Source organism: Heterodontus francisci, chromosome 8 (genome assembly GCF_036365525.1).
Source record: "Heterodontus francisci isolate sHetFra1 chromosome 8, sHetFra1.hap1, whole genome shotgun sequence".
Classification (NCBI taxonomy): Eukaryota; Metazoa; Chordata; class Chondrichthyes; order Heterodontiformes; family Heterodontidae; genus Heterodontus; species Heterodontus francisci.
The window spans coordinates 22,696,829-22,724,187 of NC_090378.1; the positions used below are offsets into that span (position 1 = coordinate 22,696,829).

The 27,359-nt window shown below is 42.0% G+C and overlaps 1 protein-coding gene across 5 annotated transcripts in view; it reads right to left on the reverse strand.

Annotated features, from left to right (window-relative positions):
- Positions 1–27,359, reverse strand: part of glmna (glomulin, FKBP associated protein a) — a 63,380-nt gene that overhangs the window by 15,933 nt on the left and 20,088 nt on the right. For all 5 annotated transcript variants that reach the window (XM_068036782.1, XM_068036780.1, XM_068036783.1 and 2 more), the window contains 10 exons: positions 21,657–21,776; positions 19,395–19,503; positions 17,882–18,128; positions 17,671–17,773; positions 13,742–13,932; positions 11,106–11,159; positions 10,088–10,118; positions 9,000–9,089; positions 8,807–8,848; positions 2,146–2,219 (listed from right to left, as the gene is read on the reverse strand). In XM_068036782.1, coding sequence (XP_067892883.1) covers positions 2,146–2,219; positions 8,807–8,848; positions 9,000–9,089; positions 10,088–10,118; positions 11,106–11,159; positions 13,742–13,932; positions 17,671–17,773; positions 17,882–18,128; positions 19,395–19,503; positions 21,657–21,776 — 1,061 coding nt within the window. The remainder of the gene's footprint in view (positions 1–2,145; positions 2,220–8,806; positions 8,849–8,999; positions 9,090–10,087; positions 10,119–11,105; positions 11,160–13,741; positions 13,933–17,670; positions 17,774–17,881; positions 18,129–19,394; positions 19,504–21,656; positions 21,777–27,359) is intronic.

A 27,359-nucleotide genomic window follows, 5' to 3' on the forward strand; every position in this document is an offset into this window, starting at 1 on the left:
GATTGGTGGACGACTATCATCTGTGATGCTGGGAACCACAGGAGGAGGCAGAGATGGATCATCCACTCAGCACTTCTGGCTGAAGATGGATATAAATGCTCCAGCCTTTTCTTTGGCGCTGATATGCTGGGCTCCCCCATCATTGAGGATGGGGATATTTGTGGAGCCTACTCTTCCTGTTAGTTGTTTAATTGTCCACCACCATTCACGACTGGATGCGGCAAGACTGCAGAGCTTAGATCTGATCCGTTGTTTGTGGGATTGCTTAGCTCTGTCTATTGCATGTTGCTTCTGCTGTTTTGCAGGGTCGACAGGACTGGGCTTGCCGTTGTCATTTCTGGTGCCTAGGTTGATGCCGGGTGGTCTGTACAGTTTCATTCCTTTTACATTCAAGGGGTATCCCTTGTCCCCTAGGATCCATCCACAGCCTTTGAGGATTGGAGTGAAGATTTGTGGTGGGCTAGGTTGCTGGAGGATAAAGGAGTCATGGCAGCTGCCAGGAAAGCGGGCACACACATGCAGAAAGCCCTTGTTGTGATCACAGACCAGTTAACTGTTGAGGGAGTGGAAGCCCTTCCTGTTGATGAATCTGATTGGGCAGTCGCTGGGTGTCTTGATGGCCACATGGGCGCAACTGATGATGCCCTGCACCTAGGGGAATCCAGCGATGGTGCTGAAACCCACTACCTCTGTGCCTGCGAGGCTGTCTGGCAAATGGGGCATCAGTGAGACACAGTGGTGTGGAGCTGTTTGCAAGATGCCACTAAGATCCACAGCTGATCCTTGGAAGAAGCCAAAGGCAAAGAAGTTCAAGGCCGCAGTGGCTTTGATGGTTGCTGGCAGGGCATGGCAACCAGTGCTGTGAGGTGCGAGGTCTTCGGTAATGAAGGCACAAGTGTCTTTGACCATCTGCCTGGAGAGTCGCAGTCTCCTGCAGAACTGGGTCTCAGTTATCACCAGGTAGCTCCATCCTTGGTGGTAGATCCTATAGTAAGGGTCTGGCCTCTGTTGCCTTCCTGCCACTCTTTCTTCTCCCGTCTCCCCGTTGTTGCTCGGGGTTCCGTCCTTCATACAGAGGGTGTTGCTGCTCATCGCCACTGGGCCCAAATCTGAGAGTTGTGCACCCATTGCCAGTCACAGCCTTCCTTGTGGTCAGCTTGTTGACCAACTGTCCTTGTCAGCCTTGGCCTTGCTCTTCCGCCCCATGATGCCAGGAGGGTCACGAACCCCTGCACCACCCGAGCGCTGACTGCCCACTCTCCTTGCCACCTGCACAGCACCAAGGGCACCCTATTTCTCAAAGGCCGAGTCCTCCTCTGCGCCGCTGACCCTTATATGAGGCAGAGGTAATTCTCTGGGGCAGCCATGACTGGCTCCCACTCTGCATCCACCTCCCTTCAACTGGTCTGCCTCAGACAGCACGTGCAACCCATGTGAAAATTTAAACTTCCCACTTTAACGAGCTCATCATGACTTCTTTAACAACTTTAATTGGCCTTAATTGGGGAGCAGACGGGATCAACGTTAGCCCATAGTTTATTGCAAAGTAGAGCACAATTTCAGGGTTCAAATGACTGCACGGTTTGGCTCACTAACTGAAGACTAAGATTGTGACTTGGAGTTGTTTTGCTTTCTGTGACCAGCAGAACTTAACATTGTGAACTGACTCTTAATTCTTGTAAGATGGTAGAGTACCAAAAGTAGTGAGTTTAAGCCCGACAGGAACTTCAGTGCATAATCCAGGTTAACACTTTATAAAAGAGGCTATATAAATTCAAGTTTGCAATTTCTTTTACCAAGATAGTTTTTTACCACTTAAAAATGTTCTGCGAAATACAGTTTAAAGGTTATGCAGTATTATTTATCTGATAAAGTTTAAAAGCTCTCATCTTTTCCCCAACGGATATTGATAATAATCTTGATTTTATTTTACATTTAATGAATTTATTAAAAAGTATTCTTAAGTTGAATTTACTGTTGTTTTTATTCCAATTGACATGTATGCTTGGCCTATAAGCAGTTTTTTGCATGTCCTAATGTATTCTACATCAGATGTGTTCACTTAATATTTTAATATCTATTCAGAAAAACTAGCAGAAGTCACAAACTTTAAAATAAAATTAATGCCTTCTAGACATTACTCACCTGAATAATTTATATTTTCCTTCTGGATCAAACTTGTCTATGTACTGCTGAAATATCTTTAGGCTCGATTTCCGCTAAAACATTGAAAAGAGTTAGAATCATACAATGATATGTCACAGAAGGAAGCCATTCAGCTCATCTTCCCTGCATTGGCTCTTTGAAAGAGCTATCCAGTTAGTCCCATTCCCCTGCTCTTTCCCCACAGCCATGTACACTTTTATCCTTCAAATATTTATCCTATTCTCTTTTGAAAGTTACTATTGAACCTGCTTCCACCAGCCTTTCAGGCAGTACATTCCAAATCGTAACAACTTGCTGCATGAATTTGTTTTCATCATATTTCCTCAGGTTCTTTTGCCAATCACCTTAAATCTGTGTCCTCTGGTTACTGACCCTTCTGCCACTGGAAACAGTTTCTCCTTATTTACTCTATGTACCCTGTTCATGATTTTGAACATTTTTTATCAAATCTCCTCTTTACCCTCAGTACTCTAAGGAGAACAACCCCAGAGGATTGGGAGCAGAATTTGTAATACACAGCGTCTCATGCATTCTGTGGAATTCAGCAAAGGAGGACCAAGGGATTGATTAAGAAGGGGAAAATAGAGTACGAGAGTAAGCTTGCGGGGAACATAAAAACTGACTGTAGAAGTTTCTATAGGTATGTGAAGAGAAAAAGATTGGTGAAGACAAATGTAGGTCCCTTACAGTCAGAAACAGGGGAATATATTATGGGGAACAAAGAAATGGCTGACCAACTAAATGCATACTTTGGTTCTGTCTTCACAAAGGAGGACACAAATATCATACCAGAAATGTAGGGGAACACAGGGTTTAGTGAGAGGGAGGAACTGAAGGAAATCAGTATTAGTAGAGAAATGGTGTTGGGGAAATTGATGGGATTGAAGGCCAATAAATCCCCAGGGCCTGATGGTATGCATCCCAGAGTACTTAAGGAAGTGGCCCTAGAAATAGTGGATGCATTGGTGGTCATCTTCCAAGATCCTATAGACTCTGGAACAGCTCCTACAGATTGGAGGGTAGCTAATGTAACCCCACTATTTAAAAAGGGAGGTAGAGAGGAAGCAGTGAATTATAGACCTGTTAGCCTGACGTCGGTAGTGGGGAAAATTCTAGAGTCCGTTATAAAAGATTTTATAGCAGAGCACTTGGAGAACAGTGGTAGAATCGGACAGAGTCAGCTTGGATTTATGAAAGGGAAATCGTGCTTGACAAATCGACTAGAATTCTTCGAGGATGTAACTAGTAGAGTTGATGAGGGGGAGCCAGTGGATGTGGTTTATTTGGACTTTCAGAAGGCTTTTGACAAAGTCCCACATAAGAGATTAGCGTGTAAAATTAAAGCGCATGGAATTGGGATCAGTGTATTGTGATGGATAGAAAATTGGTTAGCAGACTGGAAACAAAGACTAGGAAATGAGGATGGGCAGGTGCTTGATGTGTCAGTGGGGGAGCACTTTGGGACCAGTGACCATAACTCTATTAGCTTCAAGATTAGCCACCCAAGTTGATAGGGTTGTTAAGAAGGCGTATGGTGTGTTGGCTTTCATTAACAGGGGGATTGAGTTTAAGAGCCGCGAGGTTATGCTGCAGCTCTATAAGGCCCTGGTTCGACCACACTTGGAATATTGTGTTCAGTTCTGGTCGCCTCATTATAGGAAGGATGTGGAAGCTTTAGAGAGGGTGCAGAGGAGATTTACCAGGATGCTGCCTGGACTGGAGGGCATGTCCTACGAAGAAAGATTGAGGGAGCTAGGGCTTTTCTCATTGGAGCGAAGAAGGATGAGAAGTGACTTGATAGAGGGGTACAAGATGATGAGAGGCATAGATAGAGTGGATAGTCAGAGACTTTTTCCCAGGGTGGAAAGGGCTATAACCAGGGGCATAATTTTAAGGTGATTGGAGGAAGGTTTCAGGGAGATGTCAGAGGTAGGTTCTTTACACAGAGAGTGGTGGGTGCGTGGAATGCGCTGCCAGCGGTGGTAGTAGAAGCAGATACATTAGGGGAATTTAAGCGACTCTTGGATAGGTACATGGATGATAGTAGAATGAAGGGTAGGTAGTTAGTTTGATCTTGGAGCAGGTTAAAGGTTCGGCACAACATTGTGGGCCGAAGGGCCTGTACTGTGCTGTACTGTTCTATGTTCTAAGAGATTAGCGTGTAAAATTAAAGGGCATAGGATTGGGGGTAGTGTATTGCAATGGATAGAAAATTGGTTGGTAGACAGGAAACAAAGAGTAGGAATAAACGGGTCTTTTTCCAAATGGCAGGCAGTGACTAGTGGGGTACTGCAGGGATTGGTGCTAGGACCCCAGCTATTCACAATATATATTAATGATTTAGATGAGGGAACTAAATGTAATATCTCCAAATTTGCAGATGACACAAAACTGGGTGGGAGGATGAGTTGTGAGGAGGATGCAGAGGGGCTTCAGGGTGATTTGGACAAATTAAGTGAGTGGGCAAATGCAAGGCAAATGCAGTAAAATGTGGATAAATGTGAGGTTACCCATTTTGGTAGCAAAAACAGGAAGGCAGATTATTATCTGAACGGCTATAAACTGAGAGAGGGGAATATGCAACGAGACCTGGGTGTTCCCGTATACCAGTCGCTGAAGGTATGCATACAGGTGCCACAGGTGGTAAAAAAGGCAAATGGTATGTTGGCCTTCATAACAAGAGGATTCAAGTACAGGAGCAGGGATGTCTTGCTGCAATTATATAGGGCCTTGGTGAGGCCACATCTGGAATATTGTGTGCAGTTTTGGTCTCCTTATCTGAGGAAGGATGTTCTTGCTATAGAGGGAGTGCCGCGAAGGTTTTACCAGACTGATTCCTGGGATGGCGGGACTGACATATGAGGAGAGATTGAGTCGGTTAGGATTATATTCACTGGAGTTCAGTAGAGTGAGGGGGGATCTCATAGAAACCTATAAAATTCTAACAGGACTTGACAGGGTAAATGCAGGAAGGATGTTCCCGATGGTGGGGGAGTCCAGAACCAGGGGTCAAGGTCTAAGGATACGGGGTAAACCTTTCAAGACTGAGATGAGGAGAAATTCTTCACCCAGAGAGTGGTGAGCCTGTAGAATTCATTAACAGAAAGCAGTTGAGGCCAAAACATTGTATGTTTTCGAGGAGTTAGATATAGCTCTTGGGGCAAAAGGGATCAAAGGATAATGGGGGGAATGCGGAACAGGTTACCGTGTTGGATGATCAGCTAAGATCATAAAGAATGGCGGAGCAGGCTCAAAGGGTCGAATGGCCTACTCCTGCTCCTATTTTCTATGCTCCTCAGTCTCTCCACATAATTGAAGTCCCTGTTCCCTGTATTTTAGTAAATTTTGTAGATTTTAGTAAATCCCTTCTGCATCCTCTCTAAGGCCTTGACATCCTTCCTGAGCTTCCCAAAATTGAACACAATACTCCAGCTGAAGCATAACCAATGTTCTATAAAGGTTTAGCATATCTTCTTTGCTTTCATACTCTCTCTATGCCTCTATTAATAAAGCCAAGAATCCCATATGCTTTTTTTTTTTAACAGCTATCTCAACTTATCCTGCCACCATCAAGATTTGTGTACTACACTCCCAAGTCTCTCTGTTCCTGTACCCTTTAAAATTGTACCATTTAGTTTATATTGCCTCTCCTTAATCTTCCAATCAAAATACATCACTTCACACTTTTCTGAATTAAAATGCATCTGCTATTTGTCTGCCCATTTTACCAGCCTGTATATGTCTTCCTGAAGTCTGTCACTATTCTCATTGTTTATTACATTTCTGCATTTTGTGTCATCTGCAAACTTTGAAATCATGCCCTATATATCAAATTTAGGTCATTAATATATATCAAAAAGAACAAAGAATGGTTACAGCACAGAAGGAGGCCATTCGGCCCTTCGTGTTCAGGCTGGCTCTCTGCAAGAGCAACTCAGCAAGTCCAACTTCCCTGCCTTTTCCCCATAGCCCTGCAAATTTTTTCGCTTCAGATAATTATCCAGTTCTTTTTTGAAGGCCTCAATTCAATCTGCCTTCACCACACTCCCAGGCAGTGCTTTCCAGATCCTAACCATTTGCTGTATAATTTTTTTTTCCTCATGTCACTGTTGCTTCTTTTACCAATCACCTTAAACAGTTGTCCTCCGATTCTGGACCCTTCCGCCAATGGGACCAGTTTCTCCCGATCCACTCTGTCTAGAACCCTCATGATTTTGAACACCTCTATCAAATCTCCTCTTAATCCTCTCTTCTCCAAGGAGAACAGCCCCAGCCTCTCCAACCTATCTACGTAACTGAGGTTCCTCATCCCTGGAACCATTCTCATGAATCTTTTCTGTACTCTCTCTAATGCTTTAACATCCTTCCGAAAGAGTGGTGCCCAGAACTGGACACAATACTCCAGTTGAGGTCAAACAAGTGTTTTATAAAGGTTTATCATGACTTCCTTTTTTTGTACTCTATGCCCCTATTTATAAAGCCCAGGATCCCACATGCTTTATTAACCATTTTCTCAACCTGCCCTGCAACCTTCAATGATTTGTTCATATATACCCACAAGTCCCTCGGCTTCTGCACCCCCTTTAGAATTGTACCCTTCAATTTATATTGCTTCTTCTCAATCTTCCTACCAAAATGAATCACTTTACACTTTTATGCATTAAATTTCATCTGCCACTTGTCCACCCATTCACCAGCCTATGTCCTCTTTAAGTTCATCACAATCCTCCTCACAGTGCACAATACTTCCAAGTTTTGTGTCATCTGCAAATTTTGAAATTGTGCCCTGTACACCCACGTCTAGGTCATTAATATCAAGAAAAGCAGGAGTCCCAAAACTGACCCCTGGGGAACCCCACTATATATCTTTCTCCAGTCTGAAAAACAACCGTTCACAACTACTCTCTGTTTCCTGTCACTCAGCCAATTTCGTATCCATGTTGCTACTGTCCTGCTTATTCCATGGGCTCTAACTTTGTTGACAAGCCTGTTATGTAGCACTCTATGAAATGCCTTTTGGAAGTCCATGTACACCAATGAGTACACAGAATCACACAGAATTGTTACAGCGCAGGAGGCTATTCAGCCCATCATGTCTGCACCAACTCTCCAAATGAGCATTTCACTTAGTGCAACTTCCCTGCCTTCTCCCCGTAACCCTGCACATTCCTCTTTTTCATATAACAGTCTAGTTCCCTTTTGAATGCTTCAATTAAACCTGCCTCCACCATACTCTCAGGCAGTGCATTCCATACCTTAACTGTCGCTTTTGCTTCTTTTACCAATTACTTTAAATCAGGGTCCTCTCATGTGTACAGTTCTCCCTATCTACTCTGTCCAGACCCCTCATGACTTTGAATACCTCTACCAAATCACCCTCACCTTCTCTTCTCCAAGGAAAACAGTCCCAACTTTCCAATCTATCTTCGTAACTGAAGTTCCTCATCCCTAGAATCATTCTCATGAATCTTTTCTGCGCCCTCTCTAATGCCTTCACATCCTTCCTAAAGTGTGGCACTCAGAACCGGACGCAATACTCCAGCTGAGGTCGAACTAGTGTCTTATATAAGTTCAACATAACCTCCAGTCTGCAAAACAACTGTTCACAACTACTCTCTGCTGTCTGTCCCTTAGCCAATTTCATAGCCATACTCTCTTTTTAATCTCATTTTTCTTACAAGTCTATTCTAGAGTACTTTGTCAAAAGTCTTTTGAAAATCCATATACACAGCATCAACAATTTCAAACACATCTACAATTATCAACCCTCTCTGTTACTTCATCAAAGAACACAATCAAGTTAGTCAAACATGATTTCCCTTTAACAAAACCATACGGACTTTCATTTATTAGCCCACAATTTTCCAGTGCCAACTAATTCCGTCTTGGATTAGTGTCTCTAAGAGTTTCCCCACCATTGATGTTAGGCTGATTAGTCTGTAGTTGCTGGGTTTATCTCTTCTGTACTTACTGTATTCAACTTGATTCTCTGCTGTATTATGACCTTACATTTGTCATAAGGCATCTTTTATCTTTCATTTTAATTTCTGTATCTTAGTCATTTATAGAGTTCTAGCTTGGGGGGGGGGGGGGGGGGGCGGTGCCCTTCTTTCCCCCTCATGGGAATATGCCTACTCTGTACCTGAACTACCTCCTCTTTGATGGCTTCCAATTCTTCAATTACTCTTTTGCTTACCAATTTTTGATTCTAATCCACCTGGGCCAGATCCCTTTTTAACTCAATGAAGTTAGCCCTCTTCCAGTTAAGTATCTTTACACTCAACTGCTCCTTGTTCTTTTCCATAACTATTCTAAATGTGATTATTATGATCACTATTCCCCAAATGCTTCCATCACTGAAACATGCTTTAGTTCCCCCATTTAATTCCCCAGAACTAGATTCATCTCTGCTTCCTTCCACGCTGGGCTGGAAACATGCTGGTTAAGAAAGCTCTCTTGTACCCATTTCAGGTATTTTTCACCTGCTTTGCCCTTTGCATTGTTATAATCTCAGTCTAGGTTAGGATAATTGCAAATCCTCATTGTCACTACTCTATAACTCTTACATCTAATAGTCAAATCTAATAAAGCATTTCATATTCTTTAGACAGTTGTTTCATATAATTGCAATAATACATACCAAATGCTCAATGGGACAGAGAGTCATCACCTTCACTAAATCCTAGAGGAGGAAATTTGAAAAATAACCCATTAAAATGGTAGCCAGAAGTACACATTACAATCCATGTTACAATTGCTAGCTTCTTCAATGTTGCTGCAAATTAAAGCCTGAACCACATATACATTTGCTTTATGCTTGAATTGTGGATTACCTGAGGAACGCTAAGAATATTTTTGATTTCCAAATACTTGTGGGAAAGATTATTATCTTCAATTATTAATAAACAATGTTCACACAATTCCTGAAAAAGAAAATAGATTAAAATAGGTATTCACTAAAAAGTGAGGAAGTTCAGTAATCAAAAAATATTTAAAGTGAATTAAGATAAAATAAAAACATGTTGGATTGGATATTGCGGTCAGCGGCGAAGAAATGGCACTTGCCACTGACCTCAAAGAAAGCTACCCACAAAGATCTAGCCATCTAGTAGACATCCCCTTTCCCACAGTCAGTTTGAATCTAGTGTCAAGTCAAGGAGATCTCCAGGCAGGGTCACCTAGCAGAGTAAGCAGCCAATCACACTGAAGTAGTAAAGTAGTACTTTCCTAGACAGCAAAGCAGCTACTAAAAAAAACAGACTAACCACTAATAATATTTTAATTTTACAGGTAGCAAAATAAATGATTGGGACATACATATTATGGTGGAAGCTAAAATATCAACGATTTCTAAAAAAAAACTTTTCAAAATATGTGGAATTTCTTAACACAATGGAGAAATTTTACATTCAACAAACATAAAATAACTTTTTCAGGGCCAGTGAGGCTGTTAAGCAATAACTATGAACTTAGTACGTTAAAAACCCAGTTACACCTCATTAAACAATATGTGACTTTTTCAAGTATTTTTACAGGGAGACTATGAGTATGAGTGAAAGTTCCTGTCAATTTAATGTTTCCTAATTGATTGCAGTCTGGGGAGACAGCAGCAGTATAGCCTCTCAAGAAGTGCAGAATCACTGACAGCATCTTTTGGATTTCCACATTTAACTGCGCATGTACAGAAATTGCTGTCAGTTTTAGAGCAGTAATGACGGCAAACACTACCTGTTTTGCCGTCATTACTGCTGCAAAATCCTGTCCATTATCTGTCGCGCTACAAGAAACTTATACTTTTGGCTGTTAGACAAATATATTTGAAAGGTGCAACATAGAAGTAAACTGCAACAAGCTTTGGAGATTCAGCAGAAATTTTAACAGGCACTTTAGGTTTTCTGGTATAGTAAGCAAATATACCTACCAGTCCTTTGGACAAAATGGACTCTTCAGTCCTGCCATTAGAATAAACAAAGTTATTTTATGTAGTTGGAAAGAAACAAAAAGTTTTCTAATTATAAACTAGAAGTTTCACTCATAAAATATAAAAATGTTCACAAGCTTTTAAAATCAGTAAACTTAATATTTAAGTTACTATTCTTGAAATATTTATGAAAATAAAAGCTGCTGGCAAGGCAACTCAACTGTAATGTTAATGCAAAAATCTTAATTCTGTCCTTACTTCATTACTAATGATCTGGAATTTTTTTGCAATTAAAGCAACACCAGGAACAGCAAAGCACAGCAATACTGGAAAATATATTTCCCAGCTTCCCTACAGGCAGTACAGATCAGGAAGGTTATAGCTTTAATTTTTTTTATTCGTTCCTGGGATGGGGGCGTTGCCTGTCTTGTGATGAGTTAGTTTCAGACAGCTTGTTGTGTAGAGCACCCCTCTACAGGACAGCCTGTGACTGCAGCTGTGGCCCTCTGGTATTCGCGTGGGGGTGGGGTTAAATTCAATGAGGCATCAATGGCACCCCCGCCCTGTCTGCACTAGAAAGGCTGCCTGAATTCATCAGCTGGGCTTCGACCTCAGCAGGGGGCCCTCCTGCCTTCTGGAAAATTCCAGATGGCTTCTGACAAGTGCCCTCAATAGACAATTTAATTGGCCTAATTGGCTACCCACCACTGGTGGGCGGGTAGTCATCACCCTCCATCCCCCACCTCAAATCCAACCTCAATGAAAATTGCCTGGAGGTGGGACCATGGCGGCAGACTGGCCGGTCGTGGGAAATTGTGGGCTCACCTGCCTCTGCTTCCACTTCTGCAGCCCATTGAAAATTCAATGTCTTCAAGACAGGAGAAGGGGAGAAACTAACTAGAAAAAGGGGACATACATCTCTTTTGATTTGGACTATTACATTAAAACCCATTTAAAACCCAGGCTTTCAAATTACATAATTAATCAATGCAATAATTCTCCAGATGTATTAACTTACCTGCTTATTAGTGCAGCTATATATTCCATATTAAATAGAAGGAAATATCCAGGGCTGCAAAACAGAGTTTTCATTTAAAAAATTACATTACAAACAATTAACATATAGGTTCATTAAAATTATTCTTTTAATGAAATGCCATTCACAGGTGATACTGTGCAGATTATGATACCTAGAAATTATCAAACGTGAATTGTTCCTTTTCTGTATTACTTTACATTGGTTTTCAAAATTTGAAGTCAAAATCACAAAAACTACATATACTTTGTATTGTACTCAATCAGTGTGATTGCAATATCGCTATGAGCCCCCAATCATGTTGATTTATCCATGTAACAATGTGACACCACAAACCAATTAGATCACCACAAAAATAGAAGGATCCTTTTTAACAATTTGTACTTTTGTTTTGCTTTCTGCTACACTGGCTTTTGTCATGACCAGCATCCAGCTATTGGTCCCCAGCTGACAAACACCCCATTTTCCTATACCGAAAACCCCAAGTGACTCGCCAACCTCCTCGTATCACTTTCCAGCCAAATGTTCCATTTCCCACTCTGTGCCCAAACTTACTATGCATAATGCTACAGGACATCAATTAATAATAAACAACATTCATTCATTCATAAATTATTATTTCTATGGAATTTCCCCCCAACCCAACTAATTTTCTTATGTCCATTCCTGAAGCTGCTGACTTCTTGCTAAGCATCAACTGTCCTGTGGAACCTCCCCAAAGTGGAACATTATTCATGCATAAGTCTTGAAAATGACTAATACCAGATCCAGAGTCACTTTTAATAGCCCTATTTAGTACCTAACTAAGATCAATTAACTCAGCACAGACCAAGCAGAAAGCCTGGATCACTTGGGTGCTCAGTGGATAAACTTGCTGAGCCACTGGGGAGGTTACTTTAGCAATAGTGATAGCATGACTGTTCATGGAAAGCAGTAAAAGCCTGAGACTTGTTAGCAAGCAAACATCACCTTAATGCCTATATTTTCTGTGTCTTAAATTACCATCTATTCTGCTATGTTGTAGTATAGTGATCTCAGTGACTACTGGCATTTATCTCATTCTGTTTTGGGAAGTTATTCTACCTACTTAACCACCTTGCATTAATGAAGTTTCATTTTGGTACTAGAAAGAGCACAAAAATATCCTGGCTGTTTCAAAAAAAAAAGTCTTCAAGATAGACCTGTGTGAAATCACAACAACTTATATTTATATAGCACCTTTAATGTAATAAAACATTACAAGGCACTTCACAGGAGCACTTTAAAACAAAATATGACACCGAGCCACAAAATGAAATATTAGGTCAGATGACCAAAGGTTTGGTCAAAGAGTTAAGTTTTAAGGAGTGTCTTAAAGGAGCTAGAGAAGCAGAGAGGTTTAGGGAGAGCATTCCAGAGCTTAGGGCCAATGCAACTGAAGGCACAGCCACCAATAGTGGAGCAATTAAAATTGGCAATGCTCAAATGACCAGAATTAGGAGTGCAGATATCTTGGAGGGTTGTGGGGCTGGAGGAGATTACAGAGATAGGGAGGGGCGAGGCCGTGGACGGATTTGAATAAAACGATGAGAATTTTAAAATCAAGATGTTGCTTGACCAGGAGCCAATACAGGTCAGCAAGATGACAAGTGAACAGGACATGGTGCAAGTTAAGACATGGGCAGCAGAGTTTTGGATGACCTCAAGTTTACGAAGCATAGAATGTGGGAGATCAACCAGGAGTGCACTGGAATAATAGTCAAGTCTAGAGGTAACAAAGGCAAAAATAACGCTTTTAGCAGTAAATGAGCTGAGACAGAGGAGACCTCAGGCCATGTGGAAATAGACAGCCTTGGTAATAGTCCGAATATGAGGTTGGAAGCTCATTTCGGGATCAAATATGACACCAAGGTTGCGAAGAGCCTGACTTAATCTCAGACTGTTGCCAGGGAGAGGCATGGAGTCAGTAGCTTGGAAATGGTGTTTGAAGCAGGAACTGAAAACAATGGCTTCAGTCTTCCCAATATTTAATTGGAGGAAATTTCTGCTCATCCAGTGCTGGATGCTGAATAGGCACTCTGATAATTTAGCAACAGTGGAGGAGTTGAGAAAGGTGGTTGTGAGGTAGAGCTCAGTATCGTCAGCGTACATGTGAAAACTAACGCTGTTTTTGGATGATGTTGCCAAGGGCAGCATGTAAATGAAAAATAGGAGGGGCCAAGGATAGATCCTTGGGGAACCCAGAGGCAATGGTGTGGAAGCAAAAAGAAAAGCCATTCCAAGTGATTCACTGATTATAAGATAGAAATAAATGCATTGTAAAACACCATTAATGTAACAAATATCCTATAGTGCCTCATATAGTTTAAGAGCAGATCAAGCAGAATAATTGAGTAAGTTAACTGAATGAACAGTTATTTTAAAAAAAGGTTTTGAGGAAGTTTTTAAAAGTGAGGGGAAAAGTTCCAAATTGCTAGGGTTGTGTGGGGTGTGGTGGAGGTGATTTGAGTTCCAGAGAAAGTAGCTTAACATTGCCAGCAAATGTGGGGCATCTCGTCACAAACGTTACAATGATTCTAAAGTGTTGCATTAAATATCCAAAATATAGTACAAAATAATGGATCTACATCTTTACACACCTGTAAACAGCTGGGAACTGATCAATGCTGATATGCTGAACAAATAAAAGATATGCCAAGCTTGCCAGTGAATCTGTAGGGTATTTTACATCTTCTTTCAGAGGGTCAATCTCTCTCAATTTTCTTCTGGACTGTAGCAACTGATGAATCATCAATACAGGAAGCGACTCACCAATCGCTAACAGGAAAGCCTACAAAGCAGGATAACATTTATTAAAGCATGTATCAACTGCACTTCCAAATTGATAAAGGCATGTATGGATTTGATGTATTCAAACATTTGGTCTAGGACCCTTGTCTTGAAAACAAATTCCTCTACATAACCTTGCAGTCAGGTATACATTAGGCTACATTATATACTAATTTTGATAAGTTTTGTAAATATGTGCTTCAGCATGTAAATTCAAAGGACTACTCTATTTACACATCCCATAAAAAATGTTTAAAATGTCAATGTTTTTGATTGTGCAATCAAATGGTTATATGCAATCCAGGGCAGTGAGTGTCATCAAAATGAGTTATTCCATCAGCTGCATCTTGGGAATTAAAGGAGTATGTTTCTACCCTCATCCTTTCTAGAACAGTTACGTTTTCACGACATCCTTCCCCTCTACAAGCCTCCCAAAATAATGTCTTTGGTCTTCCCAATATTTAGTTGGAGAAAATATTTGGTCATCCAGTACTGGATGCCGGACAAGTAGCCTGACAATTTAGGAGTTGAATGAGGTGAAGGTGAGGTAGAGCTGGTGTCAGCATACATTTGGAAACTGGCTCTGTGGATTTGGATGATGTCGCTGAGGGGCAGCACACTGAAGAGTACTAGGGGCTGGATTCTATACAGCCCTCGGCGTCGGGATCCGTGGCTGGGGGGGCCTGAAGATGGCCCCGGATGAGGCCCGCCACAGACCTCAACGCCGATAGGGCCTAGTCCGATATTGCTGGCAGCGGTGAAACCTCGTGGCGGCTCCCCACCACTCGGTGACGGGAACGCAATTTAAATATTTAAATTAATTAAAATACTTGCATTAATGAATCTCCCATGTCCTCCTGACATCCCGCCGCGATCTTCATCCAGCACCTTCGGCCAGCACTGCCGTGCCTTCAGATCCCCGTCTGGGGAAACGCAGCGCAACACTGGTGGGGAGGGGGAAGGAGGTAAGTTTCTCAGTGGGGGGGGGGGGGGTCAACCTAACATCATGGGTGTAGGGGATGGTGGGGAAGGGTTAGAGTTTAAAGTTTCTGCAGTTGTGGGGGGGGGAAGGTCACATACTAAAGGTCAGTGTTTTTTTTTGGGGGGGGGAAAGAGAGGGCAAATAAATATAATTGTTATGGGGGGCTGGGAGAGGAGCAAAGGAGATGTATCTATTTAATTTAATTCAATTGCATTTTAAATATTTACATGTCCCAGTAGGGCTGACAGCCTTTTAAAAATGGCATCAGCACCTGCACACAGGCAGCTGACGCCATTACCAGGATGGACAGCTCGCCCCCTCCACATGATCGGAGGGGACAGCCCGCCCCGGCTATTTAAAGGAGTCGCCGCGCTTGGAATCACGGCAGCTCTTTGGCTTGCGGCCAGCCCCATTTCTTTCGCCCGCTGCTGATTTTGGCAGCGGGCTTATAGAATTCAGCCCTAGGAGACAGCCAATAAATCCTTGGGGGAAACCAAAGGTAACGGTGCGTGAGTGGAAAAAGAAGCCAGTGCAGGTGATTATCATTTGATAGTTAAGAACTGAATAAGGGGAGTCCAATCCCACTCAACTGGAAAGGCATTGGGAGAGGATGATGCAGTCAAAGGCTGCAGACAGGTTAAGAAGGGACAGTTTACCTTTGTCATAGTAATGCAAGATGTCATTTGATAAGAGCCGTTTCTGTACTGTGGCAGGAGCGAAACCTGATTGGAAGTTCCAGGAAAGATGGGCACAGATTTAGAAGGCGACAACATATTTAAAGGACTTAGAAGAGGAAAAGGAGGTTGGAGATGGGGGTGGTAATCTGCAAGGACAGCGGGGTTAAGTGTCGGTGTTTTGAACGAGAAGGGGCAGTACTTGAGGAGAACCATTAACAATATCATCTAACATGAAAGCCAGGAAGGTGGTCAGCAGTTTAGTGGGAATATGGTCAAGCAGGAGGTGAGTCTAATGGACAAGATGAGCTCGGAGAGGACATGAGGGGAGATAGGAGAGAAACTACAGAAGGATCAGAGTTCAGGGCTAGGATGAAGTGGGGGGTGCAGAATGTGGGGGAACCTTAGAGTAAGTTTGACCAGGTGGGCTAGGGGGAGGTAAGTGACAGATGCAGCTGCAGATAATTTCATTTGTTGTAACCTCAGTAGAGACCGCTAACTTTAAAATAAGAGGTATGAACCTCCCAGACTGATTAAAGAATTACACAACAAGACTTCACGTCCTATAACAACTAAACTACAAACCAATATTAACTAAACAATACTTAGAAAGTAGCTAATACATTAAATTACAGAGAAAGGTATTTCCCCTTAACTTATTAATCCCACACCACATTTAAACATTATAGTGTTCTCATTGAAAAGGTATCCTTGTGGTTAAAAGTCTCAAACTCCTCCCAGCTGCATTGGGTTAGATCTTCCAGTGTCCTTCTCAAAGCCAATGTCGTCTTCGCTCACTTCATCCGAGCACATTCAACTGGACTTCTGTTAATAAGGCACTCGCTGTTGACTCCGTTGGTCTTTTCTCCTCTGCAAACCTCGAGCCTTCAAACTGGGTTCAAATATTAGCAGCCTTTTGCTGTATTGGTGATGAGAGCAGCTGGCTCCCCAGAAACAGCCCACTTGCCTCCCTCTCTCTCTTTAGGCTGTGCGACTCTGTTGGTCTTTGTTTCTTCCTTTCAGCCTCCAGACCTAGGAAAGCCTCTCAAATTTATCCAGCTCAAAAGTCAATAGTTGTTTGTATTGGACAATTCTCAGAGATCATAAGTCTGACCACAGCAAAAGCAGGGCGGCACAGTGGCGCAGTGGTTAGCATCGCAGCCTCACAGCTCCAGGGACCCGGGTTCGATTCCGGGTACTGCCTGTGTGGAGTTTGCAAGTTCTCCCTGTGTCTGCGTGGGTTTTCTCCGGGTGCTCCGGTTTCCTCCCACAAGCCAAAAGACTTGCAGGTTGATAGGTAAATTGGCCATTATAAATTGTCACTAATATAGGGACAGGTGGGGATGTTTGGTAGGAATATGGGATTAGTGTAGGATTAGTATAAATGGGTGGTTGATGTTCGGCACAGACTCGGTGGGCCGAAGGGCCTGTTTCAGTGCTGTATCTCTAATCTAATCTAATCTAATCATCTGGGCTTTCCTTTGTTTCGAGGTGTTAAAAATTGCAACTCAAATCTGCATTTTAGAACCCCTGGCTCCCTATTTACGATATGTGCGTCTGGGAGAGCGAAAGCTCTTATCCTTTAGGTGTTACAACCTTGCATCCTGCTTTCAAAAGGGTCTTTGATCTGGGTTCCTTGTTTTCATGGTAACCAAGACCTCTGGTTTGTCTCTGGACAGATTTTGTGCAAGGTCACATATTTCCTCCAAATGTCCTTTTTACACTACATTAAAGATCACAGTTTTAAAAATGTAACCATACCACAAAGTTCAGCGTTCATAAAGAAGTTCATGAGTGACATTCAAAGAACTTTGTAATGCAATCTACTTTCACAATGTGATTAGAGAAATTAGGTCATTATAATTTATGCAACTAGATGTAATATTTAACCCATAATAATGATGCAAAGTTAAAAAAAAATTGGACAAGTACCAACTTAAAAAAAAACCTGATGCGAATTAAACACCATTAAGTTGTTTAATTTAGAGTTAATTTATTCAGAATTTAGAATATGTACAATCAAAGCAACAGTCCGAGACTGAAACACCAATGAGATAAAATAGTGTGGGAAGATCAAACTTACCAGAATTTCAGCAGCAAAAGTTCTCAATGAATTGTCCTCATTCTCTTCAATTAATGGATGTAACTGTGCTGTCAGCAATGGGTATTCCAAACTTTTCATGCAGCTACATCAATTGTAAAAATACTAATTAGCTAGCACACACACTAATTTTCCTGACACAAGCTCTTAGTTAAAAAGTATGTCAATCACCGGAATGAAAATTAGTACCTACAATTTCAGTAGTTCCTCCTTTAGCTCATTATAGGAAGGGTTTTTCTTGGATTCTGTCATTTGACTCACTTCATCCACAAATGGTTTAATAAAAGAGGTAACAGCCGTACAACACTTGCAAAGCTCATATACATCCTGTTTGCATTGCTCATTGGTAAAAGGTACAGGTAGCTGAGACAGTTGGCTCTGAATGGTTGCAAGAGACAGTCCCACAGAATATGCCTTTTTATGTTTCATTTTTAACAGCACTGGGAAAATAAGTTTTATGAAGTTAAATCCAAGACATCAAGTAAAACCTCTTTAAAGATACAATTTATCACAAGTAAAGCAAAAATAAGATCGTAACTACAGTGAAATCCCACTATTGCAAAATACCAGATCATATTAAAAACCAAAGTTAGTTTGTGACTTAACAAAAACTAGTCAAGCCAAACACTGCCTAAGCAATTTGTTTAATAAAAGCAGGTTGGTCTTCTAAGAAATAAATTCAGTTGACTTGATATTTTCCTATGATTACAAGTAGTACCAGCTTGGAATCAGAGCTTGAATATTTATTATCACATTGTATGTTTTGTGCAGAATAACAGAAATACTTTAAAAAGAAAAATAGAGATTTCTAAAGGCCCTGAAACAAAAGACAAACTCTGCTTCTGCATAACATTCTGGTAATGATTTGTTTCTTTAAAGACTGCACAATTAAAGTATACAACTCATAAGGCAGGGTTTTCAGAGGCCGATGGGGGGTGGGGAGGAGCAGGGGAACTGAGGCAGGCGAGTACGTCATTTTGCGCTACCAGCCAGCATGTCGGTTTGCCGGCACCATCCCACCCCTGAGCTATTTTCGGGAAGGCTGGATTGGGCGCAAGACAGCTAGCCACCCACAAGCGGCGTGTTAAATTAATGAACAGGCCAATTAAGGTTAATGATCGGCCTGCGGGCCCGCCTCACGGCATCGGGATCATGGCAGATGCCTGGAGACGCAGACAGGGGAAGCAGCACTCCAGAACCACTTTGAGGTCTGCCTGGCCAGTACTGTGGCCATAGACCACCCTGTGGAGGGGTTCCCCCTCCACAATAGTGGACCGGCAGCTGTGGCCATTTTTATTCCAAATAATTTAAAAGTGCTGCAAGGGCACCTCAAGATGGGGGTGCCATCTCTCTCCCCTACCTGCAATGGCAGACTGCAGTTCCTTCAGTGCTGGAGGGTCTCCTATTGGCCCTCCAGCTTCAAGAGCCCGCCCAGCATCCTTAATTGGATGGCAAGCGTGCCCTCTGACCACGAATTGGCCAATCCAGCCAAAATTGATGTTGGGTGACTGCTTCCGACATGGTGGGCGATCAGGACCTGAATTTGACCCCGACGTCAGGGTCCTGACCCAAAACAGAAAATCCTGGCCATAATCTCTGGTAGTGTGATAGATATTTGAATCTATACAGTCCTAACATACATTGAGATATAACAAGTAATAGCCTTCTATAAAGTCAATTCATAATGAAATGCAAATTCAAATTACCTGTCTGAAGTGGCTGCAGGAGCAATAAGATCGTTTTAGATATATTATTTCCAAAAGCCTCCTCAATCTGTTCAAGCAAACCCACCAGAAGTTCCTTTGGGTTGCTTACCTATAAGGAAAAAATGTAAGATTATGAAGCAAATTTATTTCATTTTGTGACAAGCTAATTTGACTTCAAGAGTAAGATTTTTTTTAAATATCTAGCTGTAATATATTATATTTGTTATGTTTGTCATACGCTCCTTGTTTGAGCATAATCATTCAATCCTGCTTCTAGGTAGCATCTCAATAGAATTTTCATACTATAAATAAAAGCAAAATACTGCAGATGCTGGAAATCTTTAATAAAAACAAGAAATGGTGGAAATACTCAGCAGGTCTAGCAGCATTTGTGGAGAGAGAAGCAGAGTTAATGTTTCAGGTCAGTGACCCTTCTTCAGAACTGTTTTTATTTCATACTATAAAGTTGCCTGTCAGAGTCAGCCATACACTACAGCTAGACAAAGCTTCATAAGCCCCAGATTGAAGGATCAAAATTGATCAGGACATTGGGGAAAACTCCCCTGCTCTTCTTCAAAATAGTGCCATTGAGTCTTTTTACATCCACCTGAAAGGACAGACAGGGCTCTAGTTTAATCTGAAAGATGGCACTTCTGACAATTATATTACAGACAGATATTCAAAAACATTTAAAGGCCACGCAAACTTATTATCTTACTCTTAAAGTAGAATTAGCTTGTCACAAAATTATATCCCTCAGTACTGCACATGTGCTCAAATCATGGAGTCAGTTACGGCACAGAAGGAGGCCATTCAGCCCACCAAGTCCATGCCGGCTCTCCACAGAGCTCTCCAGGCAGTCCCATTCCCCCACCCGATCCCCGTAGCCCTGCAGGTCTATTCCCTTCAAGTGGCCATCCAATTTGCTTTAGAAGTCATTGATTGTCTCCGCTTCCACCACCCTTGTGGGCAGTCAGTTCCAGGTCATTACCACCTGCAGCATAAAAAAGTTCTTCCTCCTATTCCATAAAAAAAAACTCCTTTCTCATCAATGACAGAGAGCAGCTGCTAAAAGCAACACTCAATGCCTATTTCCTGAGACCAAACACTTTAGCAACACATTTCTTTAGAAAAATCTATTGAAATGATCCCGAAAAGTATAGTGGGGCTTAAAGCCACAAGTTTCTGACTCAGAGGCAAGAGTGTTACCAATGAGCCATGGCTTTAAAATATCAGTTTGGTTCAGCTGGTAGCACTTAAGTCTGAAGCTTGTTGCCTCAAGCCCCATTCCCAGACTAGTAACCTTAATCTAAGTTGATGTTTCAGCCGAGCATTGAGGGACTGCTTTGTCAGATGTTCATTTTTGTCGACGAGACATTAAGTCAATGTGTCCTCTACTTAGTCAAATGAATGTAAAAGATCTCATAGTACTATTTGTTGAACAGTAGAGGTCTCCCAGTGTCCCGGCTAATGTTTTTCGCTTGATCAGCAGTACCAAAAATAGATTAAAAGTTATTCGCTATCTTTGAGACCTTGTTGGGCAGAAACTTCTGCCCTTTGGCTATAAGCATGAGTTGGGACCATTTCCAGGTCCCGACCCTACTCTGCTTGTCAGGGCACCTGGCTGGGAGATCTTCCAGATCAAAGGGCCTGCAGCCTTAGAAGGATGGCAGCCCCACGAGCAAAGTTGAGCACTGCCACTGTCTGAGCGAGAAAGAGGTTACAATTTAATAAAATAAACATGGCCACAGCTGAGGCCACTCCTCCACAGGATGATGGCTGCAGCTCCAGTGGGGGAGAGATTGAGGGAGGCCTCACGGGACCTCCCAGGCCAGGTGCCGGCAAGCCGCCTCCAGGCTTGGCCCTGAGTGGGAGGGCCCATCTGCCGCCAGGAAGATCCATCAGCCCACAAATGGGCATTTAATTATGCATTGGCTATTTGCCAATGCCGGGTGGGCAGCCTCTGCAGGTGATGACTTGCCTCTGGGAAGATCGCCCAGAGGCAAGAACGTATCCAGCCAACTTTTGTTAAGTTCCTCCCAGTCGCGCCTGCAGGACCAGGAAGATTCCACCTGTTGTGTGCAAACTGGCTATCACCTTTGCCTACATAACAACTGATTGGACTTCAAAATTAATTCGCTGGTTGTGAAGGGCTTCCAAATATCTAGGCGTGATAAAAAAAAATTCTATCTTAAAATATGCTACAAATGCATGATGCTTTGCACTCTGATTTATAGTTATTGCTGTAGTATACTCACTTACCTTTACTACATGGTCTAATATTTTCAAGCAGTTTTCTCTGTGCTCAGTTTCCTGCTTGTCTCTCAAAGCACAACTGACAATAGGACCAACAAGATTCCAGCCCATGCAGATAACAAAATCCTGTAACATGTTAGATGAGGGCAAGGTAAAGAAACAAGAAAATAGAATGGTAAATTAATTAGGTCCACTACATACAGATGTTGCATTGATTTCTTCACGAAACGGCAACTTAAAAGGGTAAAGTCTGTCCTACCAAGGAACAGTTGCGGCAACATTAGCACAATGGGTTGTTGGATCTTTAAAGAAAAAACCTGTTTAAAGTGTTTAATTGAGGAGTTGTACACTTCATTTTCGATTCCACATCACAAAGTTGTGGGTTCAAGCCACACTCAAGGTCTTCAGCACACAATCTCAACTATAACTTCAGTGCAGCTATGAGGAGGTGTTACACTGTCAGAGATACTGTTTCGTAGATGAGAAGTTAAACTAAGACCGCACCAACCAACATCATTAAAATATAAATTAACTACTCATTTGCTGTTTATAGGGCTTCTCTGTGCAGAAACTGGCTGCTGCATTCTCTGCAGCAAAGAGCGAGAGTCCAGAAGGCTGTGTTGCCTGCCTGCAGCCCGGGTTCAGGACATCTGCTCAGGGCTGGAGAGGATCTTGCAGTGGGAGGGGGAGGATCCAGTCATTGTGGTCCATGTAGGTGCCAACGACATAGCCAGTATGAAGAGCTAGGAACCAAATTAAGGAGCAGAACCTCAAAGGTAATAATCTCTGGATTATTACCTGAGCCATGTGCAAATTGGAGTAGGGCAAATAGTAGTGGTGTGGTAGAAGTGGGTTGCAGTTCATGGGGCATGGGCACCAGTACTGGGAAAAGTGGGGGCTGTACCATTGGGACGGTCTACACCTGAACCGTGCTGAGACCGGTGTTCCAGCGAGTCGCATAACTAGGGAAGCAGAGAGGGTTTAAAACTAAATAGTGGGGGTAAGGCATCAAATTTGCGCAGATGTGGTAAATCAAAGTGTAGAGACAAGTGAAGAAAGAAAGGTATCAATATGGAAAAAGATAAAAAGACCGTGACAGGAAGGGACAGTGAGTACAAATTTAACAGTAAATCACAGACAAGGCTAAAGGTTACAAAAATAATAATAGGACAAAACTAAAGGCTCTGTATCTGAATGCACGTAGCATTTGAAACAAAACAGCAAAACAGATGAACTGATAACGCAAAGAGAAATAAATATGATCTGATAGCCATTACAGAGACATGGCTGTAGGATGGCATAGATTGGGACCCGAATATTGAAGGGTACATGACATTTAGGAAGGACAGAAAGCGAAGAAAAGGTGGAGGTGTGGCTCTGTTAATCAATAGAGAGGGTTGCCATAAGTTCAGGAAACCAGGATGTAGAAGCGGTTTGGGTAGAGATGAGAAATGATAAAGGCAAGAAGTCACTTGTGGGAGTGGTGTACAGGCCCTCAAACAGTACCCCCACAGTACGACAGGGTATATAGGAAGAAATAATGGATGCTTGTCAGAAAGGTACTGTGATAATCATGGGGGATTTTAATCCACATTTAGACTGGAAAAATCAGATGGGCAAAGGTAGCCTAGATGAGGAGTTCATCGAATGTTTTCGGGATAGTTTCTTAGAAAAGCACATTCTGGAGCCAACCAGAGAGCAAGCTATACTAGACCTGGTATTGTGCAAAGAGATAGGATTAAATAATGACCTCATAGTGAAGGCGCCCCTAGGCAGTAGCAATCATAACATGATTGAACTTTACATTCAGTTTGAGGGAGAGAAGAGTGGGGCTAAGACTAGTATTTCAAACTTATATAAGCCCAATTATGAGGGCATGAAAGCAGAGCCAGCAAAGGTGAACTGGAAAAGTAGGTTAAGGGAGAGCTCAATAGAGATGCAGTAGCAGATATTTAAGGGGATACTTCAAAATATACAGAATAGATATATTCCAATGAGAAAGAAAAATTCCAAGGGGGGACCCACCATCCATGGTTAACTAAAAAAGTTAAAGATCGTATTAAACTTAAAGAAAAAGCATATAATTGCGCAAAATGGATGGCAGGTCAGAAGATTGGACAGAATATGAAAAGCAGCAATGAATGACTAAAAGAATTGCTGAAAATAGAGACATGTAGTCGACGCTTTTCGTCTTGCATTCATCAGGACAATACGCAAGAATAACCAATGTAAGGGAAAATAACAACTTATACTGCATGAGAAGAGAGTGCTGATTGAATGGCAAGTGAACTCTGATTGGTAGAGGCATTGTCGCTGGTTCATTTCTCAGGGCAATGCCTTGACCAGAGTCAAGTTGCCTGGTTTAAATTTCAAACAAAGCTTGGCAGTTAAACTGGTGCAATCTCCATGGCAATGCCTCTACCAATCAGAGTTCACTTGCCAACCAAGCAGCACTCTCTTCTCCCACAGTATAAGTTGTTGTTTTCCTTTACATTGGTTATTCTTGCATATTGTTCTGATGAGTGCAAGACAAAAAGCTTCGACATCATGTCTCTATTTTCAGCAATTCTCAAGTTCTGTACTACCAAACGACTATTTGAATGACTAAAAGATTAATAAAGAGGGAAAAATTAGAGCACGAGAGGAAGCTAGCTAGAAATATAAAAACAGATACTAAGAGTTTCTATAAATATTTAAAAAAGAAAAGTTAAAATGAGTATTGATCCTATAGAAAGTGAGTCTGGGGAATTAATAAGGGAAAATAAGGTGATGGCAGATGAATAGAACAGGTATTTTGCATCGGTCTTCACTATAGAGAATACAAATAACATCCCAGAAATAGCTTTAAATCTGGAAATGGAAGGGAGGGAGGAACTCAAGAAAATTACAATCACCAGGGAAATTGAGCAAATTGTTGGAACTGCGGGCTGACAAGTTCCAGGGTCCTGATGGACTTCATCCTAGGGTGTTAAAAGAAGTGGCTAGTGAGATACTTGATGCATTGGTTTTGATTTTCCAAAATTCCCTAGATTCGGGGAAGGCACCATTAAATTGGAAAATAGCCAATGTAACCTTTATTCAAAAAGGGAGACTGAAAGCAGGAAACTACAGGCCAGTTAGCTTAACATCTATCTTAGGGAAAATGTTAGAAGCTATTATTAAAGACGTTATAGCAGGGCAGTTAGAAAAATTCAAGGTAATCAGACAGAGTAATCATGGTTTCGTGAAAGGGAAATCATGTTTAACCAATTTATTGAGTTCTTTGAAGAAGTAACAAGCGCTGTGGGTAAAGGGGAACCAGTAGCTGTGCTGTACTTAGATTTCCAGAAGGCATTTGATAAGGTGCCACATCAAAGGTTAATGCGGAAAATAAAAGCTCATGGTGTAGGGGGTAAAATTTTGGCATAGACAGAAGATTGGCTAGCTAACAGGAAACAGAGAGTAGGCATAAATGGGTCATTTTCTGGTTGGCAAGAATGAAACGAGTGGTGTGCCACAGGGATCAGTGCTGGGGTCTCAACTTTTTACAATTTATATAAATGACAGGAAGAATAAAAAAGAAACATATTATCTCAATGGTGAGAGATTGCAGAGCTCTGAGATGCAGAGGGATCTGGGTGTTCTAGTGCATGAATTGCAAAAGGTTAGTATGTCAGTACAGCAAGTAATAAGGAAAGCTAATAGAATGTTATCATTTATTAAGTGGGAAATTGAATACAAAAGTAGGGATGTTATGCTTCAGCTATACAGGGCATTGGTGAAACCACTTCTGGAGTACTGTGTACTGTACTGATCTCCTTATTTAAGGAAGGATGTAAATGCCTTGGAAGCAGTTCAGAGAAGGTTTACTGGACTAATACCTGGAATGGGCGGGTTGTCTTATGAGGATAGGTTGGACAGGCTAGGCCTGTATCGGCTGGAGTTTAGAAGAGTAAGAAGTGACTTGATTGAAACATATAAAATGCTGAGGGGTCTTGACAGGGTGGATGTGGAAAGGATGTTTCCTCTTGTGGGAGAAACTAGAACTAGGGGTCACTGTTTAAAAATAATGGGTCGCCCATTTAAGACAGAGATAAGGAGAAATATTTTCTCCCAGAGGGTCATGAGTCTTTGGAATTCTCTTCCTCAAAAGGTGGTGGAAACAGAGTCTTCGAATATTTTTAAGGCAGAGGTACATAGATTGTTGATAAGCAAGGGGGTGAAAGGTTATTGAGGGTAGGCAGGAATATGGAGTTGAGGTTGCAATCAGATCAGCCATGATCTTATTGAATGACGGAGCAGGCTTGAGGGGCCGAGAGGCCTTCTCCTGCTCCTAATTCGTATGCATTTGCCAACATAAAAATAGTGACAGCACTTCAAACTTTAATTCATTGGTTGCAAAATTCTTTGGAACATCTTAAGGCTGTAATAAGATGTTCTATAAATGCAAGTAATTTTCCTATAAAGACTTAAAAAAAAACTAGAGGCCACGGTTGGACAGCTTATCCTTGGCCTTCATACTTATGGGGCTGAATTTTATGAGTGCACCGCAGATATTACGTGTGGGGGCTCATTTAAATGGAGGAGGTGTAATGGCTGCCCCCTGTATGTCATCAGGGGCGGCCATTCTGTCCCCGGTAATGGAGTCTAACGTCACCGCGCAGGCGCCATTTTTAAAGGGCTTCATGCCCTTAGCAAAAATTTGAATTTTTAACGGTATATTATGGTTCATTTTCTTAAAAACAAATATTAAAAGCTGGAGGCCGTTTCCCAACACCCCCCCCGCCATGTTTTTTTTATTGGGCTATATGCAGAAAATGTATTTTAGTCCCAACCCGAACCTTCCCCCCCAATCCTCTTCACATTTGCACTTCAACCCCTTCCCACCATTCCCACAGCCAATAAGAAGTGGTTTCCCGCTCCCCCACCCCCCGCCATCCTGATAATTTCAGTCCTCCCCCCTCCCCACCAGTGTCCCGCCTCAGAGCTCCGAAGGCGCTCGAGTTGCAGCTGGCGGCCATAAAATCAGTGTGGGACGGCGGCCGGGACCAGGAGTAAGTTTATATGCATTTTGTTTTAATTAATTTTAAAATGTAAATGAAGGCCCCGCCACCAAGCAGCAGGGGGGGGGGGGCTGCACCGACGCCTCGACGCCGCCAGTAAAATGTGGCGGGGCCTTCTCGGCTTCGGGGGTCGTGGTGGGCCACTCCCGCAAGTATTTTACGGGGCCCCCCCGCCATGACCCCCAACATCAAGGGGCTGGTAAAATTCTGCCCATGAAAACTTTATAAGTGGGGTCACTGTTTTAATCTTTACAATCTATTTCCATTTTTATTACATAATGTTTCCTGTATTTTCATGGATCGTATTCCAAGGTTCCATCCATATATCCAAGAATAATGCAGAGTATTGGCCACATTTATAATTGATTTTGTTTTAAAAAAAGGTTACTATGATGTTATAGTAAATGCCTGATGCGACTAACTGCTTAAAAGACCACTGTCGCCTTGGCCAAGGTCAGGATTTTTTAAAAAGACAAAAGCATTTTAAACAAAACTTGTTCTTCACATCAAATGAGTAAAATGCTAGTGACTTTAATTATGGTACTAATATGCATGATATTCAACAGGAAACTTGCAGTTTAAACTTCTTCACTGTAGAATTATATAGAAGATGAATACAGAATTATCAAAATGGTCACACAAAAGTAATCAATATATTAGCTATTAC